General features: G+C 41.3%; 1 protein-coding gene across 1 annotated transcript in view; it reads left to right on the top strand.

Moving 5' to 3' along the window:
- Positions 1-287: 287 nt before the first annotated feature.
- Positions 288-18,153, top strand: part of MTMR3 (myotubularin related protein 3) — a gene marked incomplete at its 5' end in the record, with an annotated part of 19,372 nt that continues 1,506 nt past the window's right edge. Inside the window, 11 exons of the mRNA XM_009574305.1 lie at positions 288-493; positions 717-848; positions 2,906-3,017; positions 4,159-4,354; positions 5,995-6,180; positions 7,603-7,773; positions 9,879-10,024; positions 10,699-12,118; positions 14,589-14,699; positions 15,397-15,485; positions 17,023-17,049. Of these exons, the coding sequence (XP_009572600.1) occupies positions 288-493; positions 717-848; positions 2,906-3,017; positions 4,159-4,354; positions 5,995-6,180; positions 7,603-7,773; positions 9,879-10,024; positions 10,699-12,118; positions 14,589-14,699; positions 15,397-15,485; positions 17,023-17,049 (2,796 nt within the window). The remainder of the gene's footprint in view (positions 494-716; positions 849-2,905; positions 3,018-4,158; positions 4,355-5,994; positions 6,181-7,602; positions 7,774-9,878; positions 10,025-10,698; positions 12,119-14,588; positions 14,700-15,396; positions 15,486-17,022; positions 17,050-18,153) is intronic.

The following is an 18,153-nucleotide window of genomic DNA, read 5'->3' as shown; positions in this document are numbered from 1 at the left end:
GGCAACAATATTGAGCAAGAAAATGCTTTATTTTCTCTTACTGACCTCGGCTTTGACTTTTGCCTTTCAGTGACTGTGTGGTCACAGTCCGCATTTTGAAGGGAAGCACTTAGAATACGTTGTCACTGAATCGCAGGTTGAGGATAACTGCTGATAGAGAGGTCCCTGATGGGAATTGAACTACTGGAGTGCCATTTAATTTTTCATGCCCTCTGTGTTTTTCACCCTGATTCTTCAAGTTATTCACCACTGTTCTTTTTATTGTTTTGATTTTTTTTTTCCACCAGGCACCAGAGCAATGGAGCAGTTATTTCCCGCTGTGGACAGCCCGAGGTCAGTTGGTGGGGCTGGAGGAATGCAGATGATGAACACCTTGTCCAGTCTGTAGCCAAAGCCTGTGCCTCAGATTCGAGGTCCAACAGCAACAAATTAATGAATGGAAATTGTTCCCGAGATTTCTCCAATGGAGGGGACCTCTCTGATGTGGAATTTGGTAAGTTTGTCACTGTTCCTCTTCTGTAAAGGGCAGAGCATTATATAAAAGCTTAATCTCTTATATGTACTGTAACAGATTCAATCCTTTGTATTTAATCAGGCATTCTCCAATTTCTGTATGTGCAGTGCATATGCATTGTGGGACTTGAGCGAATCATTGTTGTAAATGATGTCAGAAGTATCCTTTTAGTTGCTCTTCAGTTGCATATCCTCTTCCCCAGATTCCTCAATCTCAAATGCTTCAGGAGCAGAGAGTTTGGCAATACAGCCTCAGAAGCTTTTGATCTTAGACGCACGATCCTATGCAGCAGCTGTGGCCAACAGAGCCAAAGGTGGAGGCTGTGAGTGCCCAGGTAAGCAGTGTTCCTTCTCAGTTTTCTATTAAGTTAATCAAAAGGATTTGCTCAAATATAATTGCACTGATATACTTCAGTACTGCATATTTAACAGACTGAGTGGATGCAAGTACTGTTCATTTACGTGAAAGTTCTGGATTGTTGCAGCTATCACACAGCCCTTCAAAAGGACAGGTTCAGCTGTTAATTAAGTCTGTTTCTCAGAGCATAAAACCAGCTGGTAACAGTTTGTTCAGTAAATGCTGAACTGTGTGGAACATGCTGATTAGCTTTCCCCTGCTAAGTCAAATATATAAACCAGAGCGAGACAAAGGTGTCCAGTGTGCTAATGTCTAAAAAAAACCTGAACAAACTTTTAAAAATCCACTAACTGTAAAGGATACTAATAGTCTAGAATGGTTGTGCAGAAGACAGTTTTTCAGCAATTTTTCTAAAGCTGAAACATTTTTCAGCATTTATATCATAACCCAAAGCAGCTGAAATCCTGATTCATCTTGCATTTGGAATACATTTGCAATTACCAATTTCTGCTTCCTTTGGCACTTGTAAATTGTTGGTATTATAAGCAAGATACTATTTTATGGTCACTATTGGATATGAATGCAGCTTGTTAAAATTCCATGGGTGGAGAGTCTAGAAGAAAATACCAGACAGGAAAGCTATAGGTAAGATAACAAAAGCTATTTTAACCATATATTCTTGTTTTGGTCTTTGCTGCAATAGCTGCACTTTGATATGTAGCCACCAGTAAGAAAAGATGAATTTTCCATTTAACACCTCAAAACTACTAAATAATTCATCATCAGAGAGTAAAATTTCAAAACAGAAAAGCAGAGTATACAAGAAGTTTAATTTTCTTCCTATTGGTTCTTGAATTCCGTGTAGAAAATTCCCAAACAGCTTGTCACCTTCAATAAATTTGACCTGCATTAAGTGCTTCCTTTTTTGCTGATAAGTTTTCTCCAGGCATTGCCACGTTTGCTTCGCTCTCTCTGTATAAAAATTTCAGTTATGTTATGCTTTGTTTATAACATAATTCAGGAAAAAGACAAAAAAAATGTTTAAATTGATACTGTCAGTCGCTTCTGACTGGAGTTACACAGTCCATCGCTAACAGGATGTTCTGGTTTCGGTCAGAATTTGTTGGGCTGTTAACAGTTAAGAAGTCAAATGATACAAAACATGCTCTTTTAAGAGACTACTGCGTTTTTCTGTGCAAGCACTCAATATCCCATATTCTGCATCCTGATTATTTTTTTCTGTTGTAGAAAAAGTCATTTTAGCTATCATGTCATTTTTGTGCAGATAGAAGCATCAGGACAGAGGAAAGCTAAATCCAGGAAAGACTATCGAATTAGTACTTTTCTGCATCTTCTTAGGTGCTCCCTCTGACTAGTGGACCCTGTCTGTGCAGATACTTCCTCCCCAGTAGAGCAGAGTTGCATCATTACATCCCACAGCAATATCTGAAGGCAGGCTCAGTGATTCCGTCTATCGTCTGTTTTCCTGAGCTTTGAGTATTTCTCATGTGTGTGGTGCTTATTCCTCATAATAGAAAAACTCAGAATAAAGCGGTAAATGAAGTAACCTTTCAGCCTTTTTGAGTGGTTAGGAAAAGGAATCTATAACTTGTATAAAAATACGCATTAGTTTACCAAATTTAGGAACATCCATAAATGATTAGTTAAATATTGTTTATGCTTTGCAATATCTTAGGATGTTTCTCAGTTTTTTTAAAAACATTCTATAACCTTGAGCACGGCAATATCACTCTTCTCATAGGTTTGTACCCTGCTTTTTGTAATGTGAAGTGAAACATTGAAAATAAATACACAAACACTTTGCTAACTCTTTCCTGTTTTGCTATGCTGTGTTGTAATGTCTGGAATATCTACTGAACTCCAAGTACTAGTTTCTCCTTACAGAATATTCATAAACAGAATATTTCATCTGCTCACAGCAATAGTGGTTTGTTTGTATGAAAAAGCTTCTTTTAGAAATTAAACTTAGTGTAGTTTTTAGCTTCTTCCCTCTTTCTTGATACTTCCCTACAGAATATTATCCAAACTGTGAAGTAGTGTTCATGGGGATGGCAAACATTCATTCTATCCGGAAGAGCTTTCAGTCGCTGCGTTTGCTCTGCACACAAATGCCAGATCCAGGAAAGTAAGTGGATGTTTGGTGTTTTTTGCCTTTGTTTACATGTTTCTGCAACTGTGCTCTTTTGCTGCCGATTAGTAGACTGAAATTCAGTGTGTTTTTCCTTGGTGAATTTCCTGTGTAATAGTGCTAAGCTGTATTTTTTCATTTCCACGGAATTTGAGCTGAAGGACGTCATTGGTTTATTATCATTGAAGTGAACCTAGAAAATGAGATCTGGGATTATAATGTAGCCTTGAGTATTGATACTAGAATGTTACTATTTTCAGGTGGGCTTCTAAGTGCTAGCACTTGGGCTTACCTGCTATTCCTGGTTCTTCAATCTTCACAGCTTGGCTCTCCTTCAGAAAATGCTAGTGGTGTTCTATGTACTTCATGCGTTTATAGTATCATTTCAGGAGACATACTTCATGGGCCTCCAGCGCTATGGGACAACTAGCCTCTAATGGCCCATCATCTCAGGAGCTCCTGAGGTTGGGTCTCCACTAGGACGCTGTAGTTGCACCAGTCCTGTTTCCCCTACCACCTCCCTGTTTCGAATTTGCTGCTAAGAGTATTTAATGGGTTCAAAGTAGATCCAGAATGGCCACCCTTACTAAACTGGATATGTAGATCTTCTCAGGGCAGAGATTCTTAAGATACCTACAGCACACCTTGTAATGCCTGGGAATAGTTGAGATACGGGAGGTTTCAAAGGCACCTCAGGTTCCACCCTTTCATTGAAGCACAGAGTTGTCATATGGCAGAGTCCCAAGGTATGCCAGGGATCCTGGCACTGCTGGGTAATCTGAATCCTCAGCTCAGAGGAGGGGAGACAGCAGAGGCTGCTGAAAGTAACGATTACCCAGTAGTGCTTACATTGTCCATTGCTGGTGACGTGTTATGCTCTTGTCTGAGGAAATGTTATTTAAGCTTCTTCCAAGTCTTACGCAGCAAAGCACATACCAGAGACCGGTTGTTCCTCAGGTGTCCTGCATGGCTTTGTTTCTTACAAATCTGGGAAAGTGTTAATGAGACGTAAATGAAAAATATTCCAGAATGACATTTACAGCTTATTAAAATAGGAGCTTTGACTTGATAAATTCAAAGATCCAAACCTGAAAGCATTTTAAGAGAGCAAAAACTGTCTTCCCTTGTTTTCCTCTAGTTGGTTATCAGCTCTGGAAAGTACCAAATGGCTGCAGCACTTATCTGTGCTTCTGAAATCTGCACTACTCGTAGTTCATGCCGTGGACCGAGACCAGCGACCAGTCTTGGTGCACTGCTCAGACGGCTGGGACCGAACCCCCCAGATAGTGGCGCTGGCCAAACTGCTGCTTGATCCGTATTACAGGACCACAGAGGTTTGTAAACATCTGTTAGTGCATGAGGTAGTTACCGAGTTTGGATCCTTTTTGAGGAAGTCTGTATATAAATGATTTCAGTTTTTTCCGCTAGGAAAAGCACTAAAGCTAGCAGTTTACCAACGGTAGTCTGTAGATACAGTTACATATAGGTGTAAATATAGTCTGTAATTCAAGAGCAGATTATATTTTTCCCCTTTGCTGTAACTGCCCAGTCATGGTCCTTTGCTTCCCCATATTTAGCTTGGGAATATGTAGTACAAAGTGCTACATATTGCAGTTTCCCTTATACCATTGCAGTTTCTCAGTGAACTATTGATACAAAGCCTTTCTCTTTTCTAGATTTCTCTACTGCAAGTTTTTACAGTTTCACAGTTTCATTGTCCTCTGTTACTTAGTTATATTTCTCTTGGTTTTTCAGCCTGAATTTCCCCCCCCCATCACTTTTCAGCATTGTGTGATATGTAATGGCTGGATTCCATCTGCCAGCCCACATGCAAGGTGCCTTTGTTGTCTAGAACAGAAGCATATGTCTGAACACTGTGCTAAAAACTGCTGCTTAAAGCCTCGGACATATGAGGACCAGAAGTTTAAACTGTAGCAATGCCTTTTGGATGAAATTGTGAAAACTTCTCAGATCCTTTTTCACATGGGTTGTAGAAGTCGGCATCCATCAGGTCAAAACATACTGCTCTGTTCTTGGCACAGAACCTCCTCCTGGTCCTTCCTAAGAATGCTGTCATTCCTGTTCAAAGTACCGAGTTCTTCTGTACACACTCTTTGCGTTCCTTCTTGTCACCACCACATCAGAGGAAATCATAAACTGTAGCTGTCTATACAAGGATCAGAAATGTTTAGGAAAATGAGTCTTCAGCATTGTCACATTTCAAGCTTTTCAGCTATCAGCTATTATTTTTGCTCTAATTACAGCCATTGGCTTAATAAGCATGCTCTACAGTTTTTCTTTCCACTAAGAATCAAAATCTTTCTAACCTGTGATGGGTTTTAGGTCCTGTAAGACGAGGTGTCGCATTCAGGTGCTCAGCGAGGCACTGTTTTGAAATGTTCTTTGCCCTTTTCATTTGCATAAGAAATCGTGCAACTCGACCTTTAATCAACCTTGTGACTGCGCTACATTTGGTATACACACAGGCAAGCACTCTCTCTGAGCACGGATGTCCTTTTGTGGATGAATTGTTTTCTTTTATGACAGACAGATCTGCCCATCCTTTTTAAGGGAGAGCTTTAAAATTTTCTCTCCTGTCCAAATGTTGGTTACCGTGATCCAGAGGGTTTTGATCAAGGTGAATTTCCTACTTGCCCCTGCCTGGCCAAGATAGGTCTCATATCAGGATCTTCTGTGCCAGTCACTGAGGACTTAACCTGCCTTATTCCCTTTCCTGTTCATGTAGACTTGGGAATTCATATCTGTCCTAATTTCACAATTTAATGTTGTGCAGCATTTCAGAACACAGAGGCATTAGGTAAAGCAGTAAAGATAAGTAATGAGGCCAATGCTGAAGGGAAATGGGAGTGAGTGAGGACACGATAATAAGGTGATTCCCACGAGTCTGAGACTGTCTTAGAAAATTGAACCAAAGAAAAATAGGACCTTTTCATTTGTACTTTCATTTCTGCAGGGTTTCCAGGTTCTAGTGGAGACGGAGTGGCTGGATTTTGGCCACAAGTTTGCAGATCGCTGTGGCCATGGTGAGAATTCGGATGACCTAAATGAGCGCTGCCCAGTGTTTTTACAGTGGCTGGACTGCGTCCATCAGCTCCAGAGGCAGTTCCCTTGCTCTTTCGAGTTTAACGAAGCATTCCTTGTGAGTTGTGGCTTGAGAGATTGCTGTTTTATAGACTGCTTCTAAACCAGTACCCAGTACTAACATACTGTAGAGCCCCGAGGGGTTTCTGATTTTCCCATCTATCTGTGATATGCTGCAGCCTGATAAAGGAAACGGGAAAACTGGCCAGATATAGTAGACAAAAGTACTTGTATACTTCATGGGACCTGAGGTCTGTTCACTCTTAAAACTGAAGCAGGACCCTTAAGGACTTCTTTTAAACTTTAAAGAAAGAAATAAATGATACAAATGTAATAGTCTCACCCAAGAGGTGCTGAAATAACTCTGGTATAATACATCCAAACAGCATGAAAAAAGTCATAGTTACTGGCAATAAAACTGCCCCCACTCTGACCTTGTTTTGAGCTGAAGGCTCCTCCTCTAAAAACAACCTCCCCCTTACCTTTCCATTCAGTTTTTCTGCTGAAAATGTGTAGGGTGTACGAGCTGTGTTTATTTCATTTTGAAGTGGACAGCTCTTCTATTAGAAATTTGCCTAGGATGGTCAAAATAAATTCTCAAGGCCAGAAAGCAGGTCTCTGGGAAAGTGGCTGTTACTAACTGCAGGACTAGTAATCTGAAGAATGAAAGTTTTTATGAAGTGTCTGATCCACTAAGAGATTTAAAGCATGTTCCTGTGATTGTGGTTGACTTGAATTACCACTTGCTAGCTCAGCCGTGTAACCGAGTATATGTACAGTTCTAGCTTAGCTCAGTTGTGAAATGAGATACATAAGGTTATAACTGGCTTCACAGCACACTGCTAACCTACAGGAGCTGTGTGTGAACATACCCTTAGTATTCTGGCCTTTTTAGAGTAAACCCCTTAATTTATTAGAGTATTGAAGTACTTGTCTTCGTTTAAACGTCTGAATAATGCCATGGAAGTCATTTATAGGCTTAAAGTTAAATTCATATTAAGCTATTTTGTCAGATTGGGATCACAGCATGGAGTGAATAATGATCAGGATGTGTGTGCTGTGTGCATTTATACCAGTGTACAGAAATTAACGCTTTTCCCCACCATTTTTTGCCTTTCTGTGCTGCATTAATGTTTTGTAACAGGTATCATGATTCTCTTCTTTGCCTGTCGTACAGACCTATGAGTTTGAATCAGCAAGACTTATACTTGATTATGAACAAATATTTTGTCTTTCTATTTTACATTTTTTCCTGAATTTTTGTAGTTACGATTTTAAAAGATTCCGCTATGCTTGAGTTTTGCAATTAGTTTATAAGGAGGTATGCAAAAAATGCTAGGTGTGTTTGTATATCAGTCTTTAGGAAGGGGGTGTATTGCCCTGTGAAGGGAAGATTTGTTGCTTCTTAAGCCTGAATGTTTGTTCTCACAGTAAGCTGGTATCTTCTGCCATATGACAATATTTCTATTGATCTGTGCAGGTCAAATTGGTGCAGCACACCTACTCTTGCCTCTTTGGTACATTCCTGTGCAACAATGCGAAAGAGAGAGGAGAAAAACACACTCAGGAACGGACCTGTTCTGTCTGGTCTTTGCTGCGGGCAGCAAACAAAGCCTTCAGAAACCTGCTCTACTCCTCCCAGTCAGAATCTGTATGTATACTTCATTCCCCACCGTGTGGGAGAGTCCCTTTAGGGGCTCCCAGGTACAATGTTCTCAAAAGTGCGTACCTTAAGAAAATACCCAAGCTTGTAGCAGTGGGACATCGTAATGGCTTAGCTGTCATCATGAATACAGTGTAGAGAGAGGCATTTCCAGAAAAGTGTGTTCAGCTCTCCGCATCGATGTTTACCTTTGAACACTCTGTTCAGTCTGACATTTCAAGTCTTTGCATTAAGTTTGCTGATATTTGAAGAATGTCAAATGCAACCTCAGAAATTTCTCTATGCTGGAAATGCATTTTCTGTAACTAAATATTTTGCTTTATTTTTTGTAACAGAAAACATTTCAGTGTTTGACAAATAGACCTTTAGAGAACTAAGCTAAGTCAGACAAGTGTCATAAAATTGCATACAAACCTAGAACTGTGTCTATATTCATCTTAATCTGAATTACTTTTTCTGTTTAGATTTATTTAGTATATCTTTGTTTTTCTTAATACTTTCATGTTTTCAGTTTGGGTCTTCCATATTAATAGCTCACTGAAGCTTCTGGGAAGAGGCTCACGTTACCTTTTTGTGTATTTGATGAAAAGTCATGCAAGGCATTGAGGGATGCAGTATGGTGGGCGTGTGAACAGTCAGTCATCGAATGTCATCATGATTAGGACAGGAAAGACTTACCAATATGTAAACCCTTTTTGTTTATAAAAGTGTCAGATACCATAAACTTAACTGTAAGGACTACGCAATGTTTTTGCGTATGATAGATGTGGCTTTTAATTGTTCCTTAGAGTAGGAAAGAGTTTATGCCTACATTTGTTATAAAAAGATTAATTCTATATTCACATCAGCCCTCTATGGCTGGCTGTCTCCCCTGGACACCGGACGTGCAGCCTGCGCTCAGACTCTGTGCAGATCCCATTTGTCATTGTGACAGGCAACATCAGAGAGAGCCCTTCAAGACTTTCCAACCTGACATTGTCATCGTAAGAGTGGATGTGATAGCTGAAAGCATGAGATGTTGCAGACAAATATGGCTTGTGAGGTCTTTTAAAGCAATGGATGCATCTGAGTTTTCCCTGAAAATACCAGCAGGTTTGCCCAGGAGGAGCTTAGAGAACGCTCTTAAAGCGGACTGTGCAGACAGGTAGCCGTTCTGTCCTTGGGCTGCCCTTACATGCGATGTCCTGCAGTATAGATGCAGTCTCAGTGACTTGGCCTCTCTGTTCTCAGTAAATACTGCACTCTACTGTACTAAGCTAATTAGGATAATTTGTCTGTATGTGGGAGTTTTGGTAATTTCCTGTCTTGTATTCATCCTTCCGTGGTTTTACTTCAGTCTTTAAAAGGTGCCTCTCTGATGTAGCCACATCTGTTATAAAACCATAGGCGTTTAAGAGCAGCATCCACCAAACCAAGCCACCCCACAGCCCTCCCTCTGCTCAGTGGCAGGGAAACCTGACTGTTTCTCTGCCATTGCCTGCTTTTCCACAAGGTAAAGAGTGGAATTGTTAAGAGTGACCCAAGGTGTTTTTAAACTGAAACAGAAGGCATATTCCACAATCAAGGAATCCCTTTTAAGAGCAAGCTGTCTCTTCAGCAAAGTATTTCTGCATGTTCTTAATTTTTAACATATGAGTGGTTCCATTAAAGACAGGGTTAGCTTTGATGGATTGGAGCCTGTAGAAGGAGGTTATTAGTTCAGCTCTCATATGGCATGGTATAATACAAAGTACAGGCCCATCTCTGCGCTAACAATGGGCCACTGAATTCTTCAGCAGTTTAAATTGCTCAGAAGCGTTATTAAAGTGTAGATTCACACAGAATTCACACAGAATTCATTCATGAGAACCTGAAAGCTGGCATTGTTATGCCTCAGCCTCTGTCTCTGAAAGAAAAGATAATTATATATCCAAGTGTAGCTGATTAAAAATGCCATAGCTGCTCACTGGCCTTCGGAGTTATCTAGAGATCTAGCAAAGCCTCCCAGCTGCAAATCTGAATAGTAAACTACCACAGTTAGATCTGAACACTTCTCTGCATCCTGGGAGCGAGCAGTTTACCATTTCTGAACATTGTGTGTTCTCCCCTCTCAGGTGCTGTATCCAGTGTGCCATGTGCGTAATTTAATGCTCTGGAGTGCTGTTTACCTGCCGTGCTCTTCCCCCTCTACACCCGCAGATGACACCTGTGCCCCGTACCCTGTTCCAGGCTCTAGCCCTGAAGATCAGCCTCTGGGCAGGTGAGCCTAGAGCCCAGAAATCCCATCCTGTAAAGTAAGATCAACGGAGAATATTGTGAGATATAAAGAGGAGAATACTTGTGGTGGGAGGGAAGTCTTTTTCACAGGCTTATTTGTGGGAGTGTTTGACTGACCTACCCAAACGCAGCCTGTCATTGTTTCAGTTTTGAAAGCTGTTATGTTTCAGAGGTGATAGCATAACAGAGAGAAGATTAGCGAATAGAATTAAGCTCTGGGTATTGCATTGCCTTCTAGGATTCCTTATATCCTTGTGGGATATAAGCTTTCATTTGGTTGTCTTGAATTTGAGTTCTTTTTCTGTGTTGCATAACTATTTCTTTGCTTTTTTGTACAATGATTCTGAGCACATGTTAATTAGGAGGTGTGATCAGACTGTAAGCATTTGTGCTTTGTGGTAAAGGGATTATTCTGGGAATGTTTGAAGTCTGATTGAACATGTTTTCCTGATGGCAAACAAAGAAAGTACTGAAGCAGCTCTGCACTACAGATGGTCAAAATGTGCTCCTAGATAATACTTCACAGAAGTCCATTAGTTAGCAGATTGTTACTGTCCTAATTGTGGGGGGAGTTGTTAAACCATAGTAGCTAAGCATTTTAAAAAAAAAAAAAAAAAATCCCCTGCCTTTGGATTCTGATTCTTTATACCTTTATAGGTTACCAAAGACGAGATCATTTGACAATCTGACGACAGCCTGTGACAGCAGTGTGCCTACAACCAATCGACGCAGTAGCGACCCCAGCCTCAATGAAAAGTGGCAAGAGCACCGTCGGTCTCTGGAGCTGAGCAGCCTCGGTAACCCTGGGGATGATCCGTTTGATGGAGATAGCCTGAGTAAACAAGGCAGGGCTCCGGTTGGAGCAGAACTCTCTGTTGCAGCTGGTGTGGCAGAGGGACAGATGGAGAACATTTTGCAAGAGGCCACTAAAGATGATGTTGGTCTGGAGGAGCACTTAAGGGGTAGCCTAGAGACAGTAGGTAAAGGGGATGAGATTGCCCTGGACAAGGAGAAGAGAACTGAAAATCTACATGGGTATGTCAGTGACCTCTGTGAAAGGGCTGAGGCGGATAAAGGTATTGTATTGAGCAATCCAGCATGCAATCCACATGCAGTTTCACAAGGTGCTTCTGAGCTTAAAGGACAACAGGATGAGCATACTGATCTCAGTAACGCTATCCAGAAGTTACCTCAGGTGAAAGGACTACAGACTGTTCCTTTAGAGGGCTTTGTAAATAGAGACACTCAAAAGAATATGGAGGAAGAAGGTGTTAGCAAACTTGAGGGAGAAGCAGAGAGCCTGTACAGTACAGCGCAGGCCAGCCTTCCGTTACCTCTTACAGTCCCGCATGAGGCAAGAACATCCAACATTGAAAGTTCTACGGAAACCTTAACAGAGAATGAAGCAAAGCAGGAGCTCATTCCTAAGGGTCCTTGCCATAGACCTCACCTGATTGACAACAGTGCTGATGAACTTTCTCGAATTACTGAAAATAGGCCAGAGGGGGAGAGCATGTTAGAACTTCAGAAACTGGGAACAAAAGTACATAGGACTTCTGGTAGCAGCAACACACACATCCCGATGCCTTCCCCTTGTGCCTTGCCTTTAGCTGAATGTAAAGATGAGATTGTGTGTAATGGAGAGCTGGAGCCTGAGAACAAGATGACAGAGAAGCCGGCGGGGTTTAGTATCACCCAGAAATACCATGTGACAAACGGACACTGTGTGAATGGAGAGGACGGTCGGATCAAAGCCTCTCTGAGTCGGCAGGTCTCCACAGCTAGCTGTAGTTCTGCACAGTTTCACTTGAGGAACTTGCACCAAAAATGGATGTTTAGTCATCTTGGTAAGCAGCAGGCAGCCAGCAGCCCAGACCAACCTGCCAGAAGTCACCTGGACGATGATGGGATGCCTGTCTACACTGATGTTATCCAGCAGCGCCTGCGCCAGATAGAAACTGGCCATCAGCAAGAAGTGGAGACCTTGAAGAAGCAAGTGCAAGAGTTGAAGAGCCGGTTGGAGAGCCAGTTCCTGAATAGCTCCTTACGTCTCAATGGTGATTATGGAGACGAAGTGGTAAGTGAAATGGTAATTGGGCCACTGCTGGAGACAGTGGGCTGGTTAGTCATGTTCTGGATCTCACCATATTGTCAGCTCTTGGTTTATTGGTCGGGTAGTTATTTTTTGGCCATACAGGCTTTTATAAAACTCTCAAGGTCATTCTGAAGAGGGCAAACAACTGACTGAGAACATGGCAAATGGCAATTAATGATGACTAATATTTTCACTGTATTTCAGTTTGACCATAAATGTAGCAAAGGTTTATTTCAAGATGGGTGTTTCACAGCATACTTGCACATACCTGGACATACTTAAACACCCTCATTGGCCTTATTTAAAAAAAAAAAAGCATTTGTTTTACTGTTTTGATATCCGGGCAAAGATATTTTTCTATGTGAATGTGTCATTTATTGGGACAGGAGCGTAGGACTGATCTCTTGGTGCTTTGCATGCTTGGGGTACGAAAGATGCAGCAGTGGCTGCTCTGTTAGCTCAAAACCATGAAGTTCAATGCCTTTTTCAGATGGCTGGCCTGCTCCAGGCTCATTAGCTGGAATAAATTAAGAACTTTTGCGACAGCCTTATGTCAGTGAGGGTTTTTTCTCAACAAATTAAGAATTTTAAGTGGCGCTTTTAAACTTTGTGCTTTTACTTGGAAGTGTTTAAAGTTGTAAAAGTAGAGACTTAAGTTTGAGGCATGATTCAAATATAGTATGCTAATTTCTGTAGCAATTAAATGATCTATGTAGTTGTGGGTGCAAAAGAAATTTTAAAATCAGAAATTAAATAGGCGTAATTCCAAGTTCAGGATCTCAATAGCTGGCAAGTTGTCTCTATGTCTCTCTGTCTTGGGTGGATTTTCAAGTTGCTTCTCCCCTATTTTTTTTTTTTGACCTAACTTCTCCTCCTCTTTTGACTAATAAATAGTAATAAAAAGTCAAAAGAAGTACAGTCATTGGCCTTACACTGTTGCTTGAATGTGACACTGATTCAGAGAACAAGCAGGAGTCCTGTTCTGTAGAGGCCTTCGAGCACGGAGCAGTTCTGCAGATTGCTGCAAAACTTGGTTTTTCAAAGGCCCAGTGTTACTGGTTAAATCAAAGAAATGAAGAGGGGAGAGCTACTTGGGGAAGCAGGTAGGCAGGGGAGGAGGAAAGGGGCATGAAGGGGAAGGTCAGGAGACGCAGAATCCCTGAAACAGAGTTTGTATCTTCCTGTGGGTTTGAACACCGGGCAGAGCATTGGCCTGCAGTTCCTGAGGTTGACATAGCACCCATCAAAAATTTCCTTTTCCTACGTGCACGTTGTAATGTGTTTTACATGCCTGCAAAATTGGAAAAAAAACCCAAAAAACATTTACAAGAGGTTTCTAACTTTTGTTTATTTAATTTAATATTGTTTAGAAGTGGCAGAGGTGCTGGATAGTCCCAGGTACATTTGTTGTGAAAAATACTTGGAGCTTCTTGGCTATTCACATTGGAGATAACAGCACTAAATGCTCCTTTTGGCATCCATTTCAGCTCAGTGTCATTTCAGTTGGGTGTGGCTTCTGTCACTGGCAAAAACTTGGATTCCTTGGAGAAAATTGGTGCTTTGGCTTAATTTATTATACTCCCATTTTTTAAGGGCCTTCACAAACTGCAGCGTAGGGCTGGATGTGAGAGCACGCCGACCTCTAGAAAATTCACCATTTTTAAGAATCTGATCTCTACCTTCTGTTTGTGCCTCAGCTTGGGAGTAACAGGTTTTCTTCTGGAGCTCCAGAGGTGCCCATTCCTCAGGCACACAAAGACATTAACTCAAGATTTCTTTCTATTTTTAACGTTTTTTTAAGGGCTGGCTGAGTTTTAAGTCAGTTAAAATACAACTCTACCTGGCTAGACTATATTAAGGAAGCGTTATTCCCCAAAAACCTGTATATGGAATATATATGGCTCAAATTCTGAGTTTCCCATGTGTGATTTGGCTTGTATTTTCCAGAATTTTTGCCGATAAAAGGATATTTGTATTACTGGTATTAGTTTTGAAAGTGAAACAACCTTGGAAAGGAAACCATGAAATTGGAGCCACAGATAGCAGCTTTTTTGGTTAATCACCCAAAGTGTTGCCAGAACTTTGTGCTAACACAGCAGAAAACAGATTTTAAATCCATCCTACCTCACATCATCCTGTCATCAGAGGTTCAAAAACTGACGTCTTGGGCTTTTTTTGCTTGGGTTTTTTTTTTTTCGCAGTTCACCACTGCACAAACCACTTCAACGTGTGGCATTTATAGTCCCATTCAAAAAGGTACTCTTGCCTTCGCTGCCACGTGTGCACTGTAGGTAGGTGACTGGTTATGACATTCGCCCTTCCAGTGCAGACATAGCCTGCTCTTTCTTAGCAGGAGGTACCCTTTTCACTCCTCCCCACGATTGTCTGGTTTTATTTGTATGGAAATAGGAATATGGGAAGGTTCTGTTCAGCTGTGTTTGTTTGCCAACAGACTTCTATACCCGACTCGGAAAGCAATCTGGATCAGAACTGCTTGTCTCGCTGCAGCACAGAGATTTTCTCTGAAGCCAGCTGGGAACAGGTGGATAAACAGGACACAGAGGTACAGACTAAATCCCTGTAAATCACTCATTCTTCCGGTAGGATGGGATATTCATAATTCAAATTATCCTACAGCCTTTGGTCATGTGCCACTTCTTGTGAACTATCTTCCTTGCATTTCACTTGTCTCTCGTACTTTAAATATCAGTACCTGTGCCTATGAGCCCTCTGCTTCTGTGTATGAACTCTTTGAGAAACGGTGGAAGGGATGGTTAGCTAAGGGAGCCTTAGGTATACACATGCTTGGTGAATATTCTTGGCCTGGATTCTTCTAAAGCACAGGAAAAAAAAAACAGGGAATTGGACTTTATGACTTAATTTTTGTTTGTCTGAGGGGAATTTAGGGTATCTGTTCTCAAAGGGAAGGTTTCTGTCATCCGTCTTCAATTGTTGCAAACATTATACACATGCTTGGTGAATATTCTTGGCCTGGATTCTTCTAAAGCACAGGAAAAAAAAAACAGGGAATTGGACTTTATGACTTAATTTTTGTTTGAGGGGAATTTAGGGTATCTGTTCTCAAAGGGAAGGTTTCTGTCGTCCGTCTTCAATTGTTGCAAACACTGAATTTGTGCTCTTAAAATAGAACAAACACTTCCGTCATGGTGCTTTGCTTTGAATTTGTGAGCGCAAATGAGATGGGTTGCTTTCTAATTAATTGCCCTCTCCTTGATAAATTTGGCTTTTATTTCTCCCAGGTGACACGATGGCTTCCAGACCACCTCGCTGCACACTGCTATGGCTGTGACAGTACGTTCTGGCTTGCCAGTAGGAAGCACCACTGCAGGTAACCTGTGCATTGACAGAGGAGAGAAGGGAGGGAGGCATGGTCACGGCTTGAATTGTTCCCCTCCTATTAAACCAGGAGAGGGTTTTCTTCTGACACATAGTTCCTGTCTCAAGGATGGATGTCAGACTAAGTGTTTTAGAGTAGGACTCTGCACGCTCCTGAAGGAACAGAGAGCTCTGGAAGAACAGAACAGTTCTGTTCAGTTCCAGTTCATGCAGAGTACATATTTAAAAAGCCAGATTTGGTATCTGCTCCACCCCAGCCTAAACAGATCCCGCCTTTTTTCCTCAAACTGCATTTGGAGGCAGCTGGCTGTTTAGCTTTTTAAGAGGGTGTAAATAATAAAATATACTGGTTTGTCATCTTTGCATTCAATACTGCAACTATATGAATACCATCTTCTTCCCATTATTGGTTGTAAACCTGCTCCTTTCCTTCTCTAACCATTCTTCCCTTTTCATTAAATTGCTCTTCTAAGAGAATCTGAAAAGGACACCTATGTGAAATAAGTTTTCTGGATTTTCTTTGCCAAGCATATTGCCAGCAGAGGCTACAACAGATAATGCAGGCAGCAGGGGCTTAATGAAGAACAGGTGGCAGAGGCCTTTTGATTAGATCATACTCCAGTTAAAGACAGAGAATCTCAGATTTCTATTTCAAATAAATCCCTATTTCTGATTTCTGGACATGAGAAAACGATTACAAGAACCATCATTTACAAAAATGGCAGTTATCACATTTTGATGCTTCATTGCTTTTTGAAGTTGTAGAGAATTATAAACATCTGTCTTGGTTTGTGTCCATTTTGTATTTTGCTCCATTTAGTCGTTTTGTGAAGATAAACAAACCCAGGGAAGAATGAATAGAAGTTGAATGGCTTTGATTTTTTTTCATGTCCACTGTGTTTGTGCAAATTTGTATGTCTTAAGGCTTCGGATGAAAAATATAATTACTAAGCATGCAGTTGTACACATCTGAAGGGTTTTATAAGAGTTAAAAATGGTGTTTCCCTTCACAGATACAGTGGTATCTGTTGTGAATTGTACCCATTCAGCACTGCCACCCTGTCTCCCTAGGCTGACTGACATTTGGCATCTGCATTTCAGTTTCCTAGGCCTGGGCTCTGGAGAACGCCTAGCACATGGATGCACACTGGACACCCCCAGCACCATGAGGAGTCTGTTTTGACTCAGGGTTTCAAGTTTGGTTGCAAATTTCCCTTTAGTGTCTTTGTTTCTTCAGCTTTCAAATGTCTAACCTGGGTTGACCAGGCTGTCCCCATAAGCTCTGGTCATTTATGGTAGAGACCAGTAAGGAATGGCAACCAACAAGAAAACCAAGTATTTCCGTAGTGTACATTTTCAAAAAACTCAGTGATCAGTGCAGTCTGCTCAACATCTTACCTGAGTGGAAAATGAGTTGAAACCCATACGCTGTAAGGCCTTGAGCAGGATAAAAATACCCAGCTTCCTTCATTGCCACTATTTGCTTCTTTTGCTCGTTCCCCTCTGAGCTCTTTCTCCCCTCCTTGCAGGGACATTGAACGTGTTGATCAAATCTGGTGAGCATTTACAACAGCCTCTGTCTGTTGTCTGTCTGCGTTTTCTTGGTAACTTCTCCAAACTAATTTGGTCTATTCCCCCTCTTTGTTTTTCACTTGCCTAGAAATCACTAGAGATTAAGTTGTGGGTGGCTAGCACAATCTGTTGGATGTTCAGATCTGTATGAACAGGCCTTTCTTTTCACAGAAAGGCATTTAGGACTTGGCTTTTGGTAGCTTAAACCAGGATGTGGATCACACTAACACTCACCATCAGTTAAGTCATGTGTTTGAGTAACAGAGAATGCCTCACTTCTAACTGAGAAGAGACTGTCCTTCAAGTTTAGCCATATGCATTTATTTTTTATTTTCTGTTTTTGCCTTATTTATGGGAGAGGTCCACATATTATCTAACAATTCTAATATCGCTGTGCAGTGTGTTGACAAAAAACTGCCACTTATTTTAGAAGGACTGGAAATACTATGGCAGTAACAGGTAACGCAAAGCTGGTGGAGGGTTAGTATTGCCAAAAAATGGGTAAACATCCATGATTTAGTCAGAAGAGGTGTCGGTAGCATGGTTTTAAGTTCCCCATTCCTCAAGGGAGCAAGCTCGCTTTTCCAGTGTGTTTTTTAATGTCCCTTTTTAATCTCTCAAGTGAAGAGGACCATCAGGATAGAAAGAATGAGTTGTTCAGAGCTTTCCGAAGCTCAGGGGAGAACAGTTACAGAACACTATTACCTATCACAGAAGGATAAAACAACAAAAAAAACCCAAGCATATGTTAGGAAGCTGGTGAGCTACAACAAACAGATACTTGTTTTAATCCCTCTGGTTCTTTTTTGACCTCAGCTGTCAACAGCGAGCTTCTGCTGCATAATCGTTCTTTGAGCAGCAGAGATGTGGGTTGTCGGAACTGCTTTTCTGCAGGGTGTTTCTATATAACACCTCACGGGACTGTTTTTACTCCTGCTGGTTTTTCTGATAGTAATTTCTAACAGGGTCCTTAAGAAGACTTCAAAACCACTGCAGAAAGGCTAGCCATTGTCAGCCTTCTAGTGCTAGGGTAACAGCTTTGAGACCAGGAGCTGCTGCGTGGAGCTGAGAAAATGAGCCCATTGAAG

Source organism: Fulmarus glacialis, unplaced genomic scaffold (assembly GCF_000690835.1).
Source record: "Fulmarus glacialis isolate BGI_N327 unplaced genomic scaffold, ASM69083v1 scaffold13530, whole genome shotgun sequence".
NCBI lineage: Eukaryota > Metazoa > Chordata > Aves > Procellariiformes > Procellariidae > Fulmarus > Fulmarus glacialis.
This window is presented reverse-complemented; position numbering and strand designations above follow the sequence as displayed.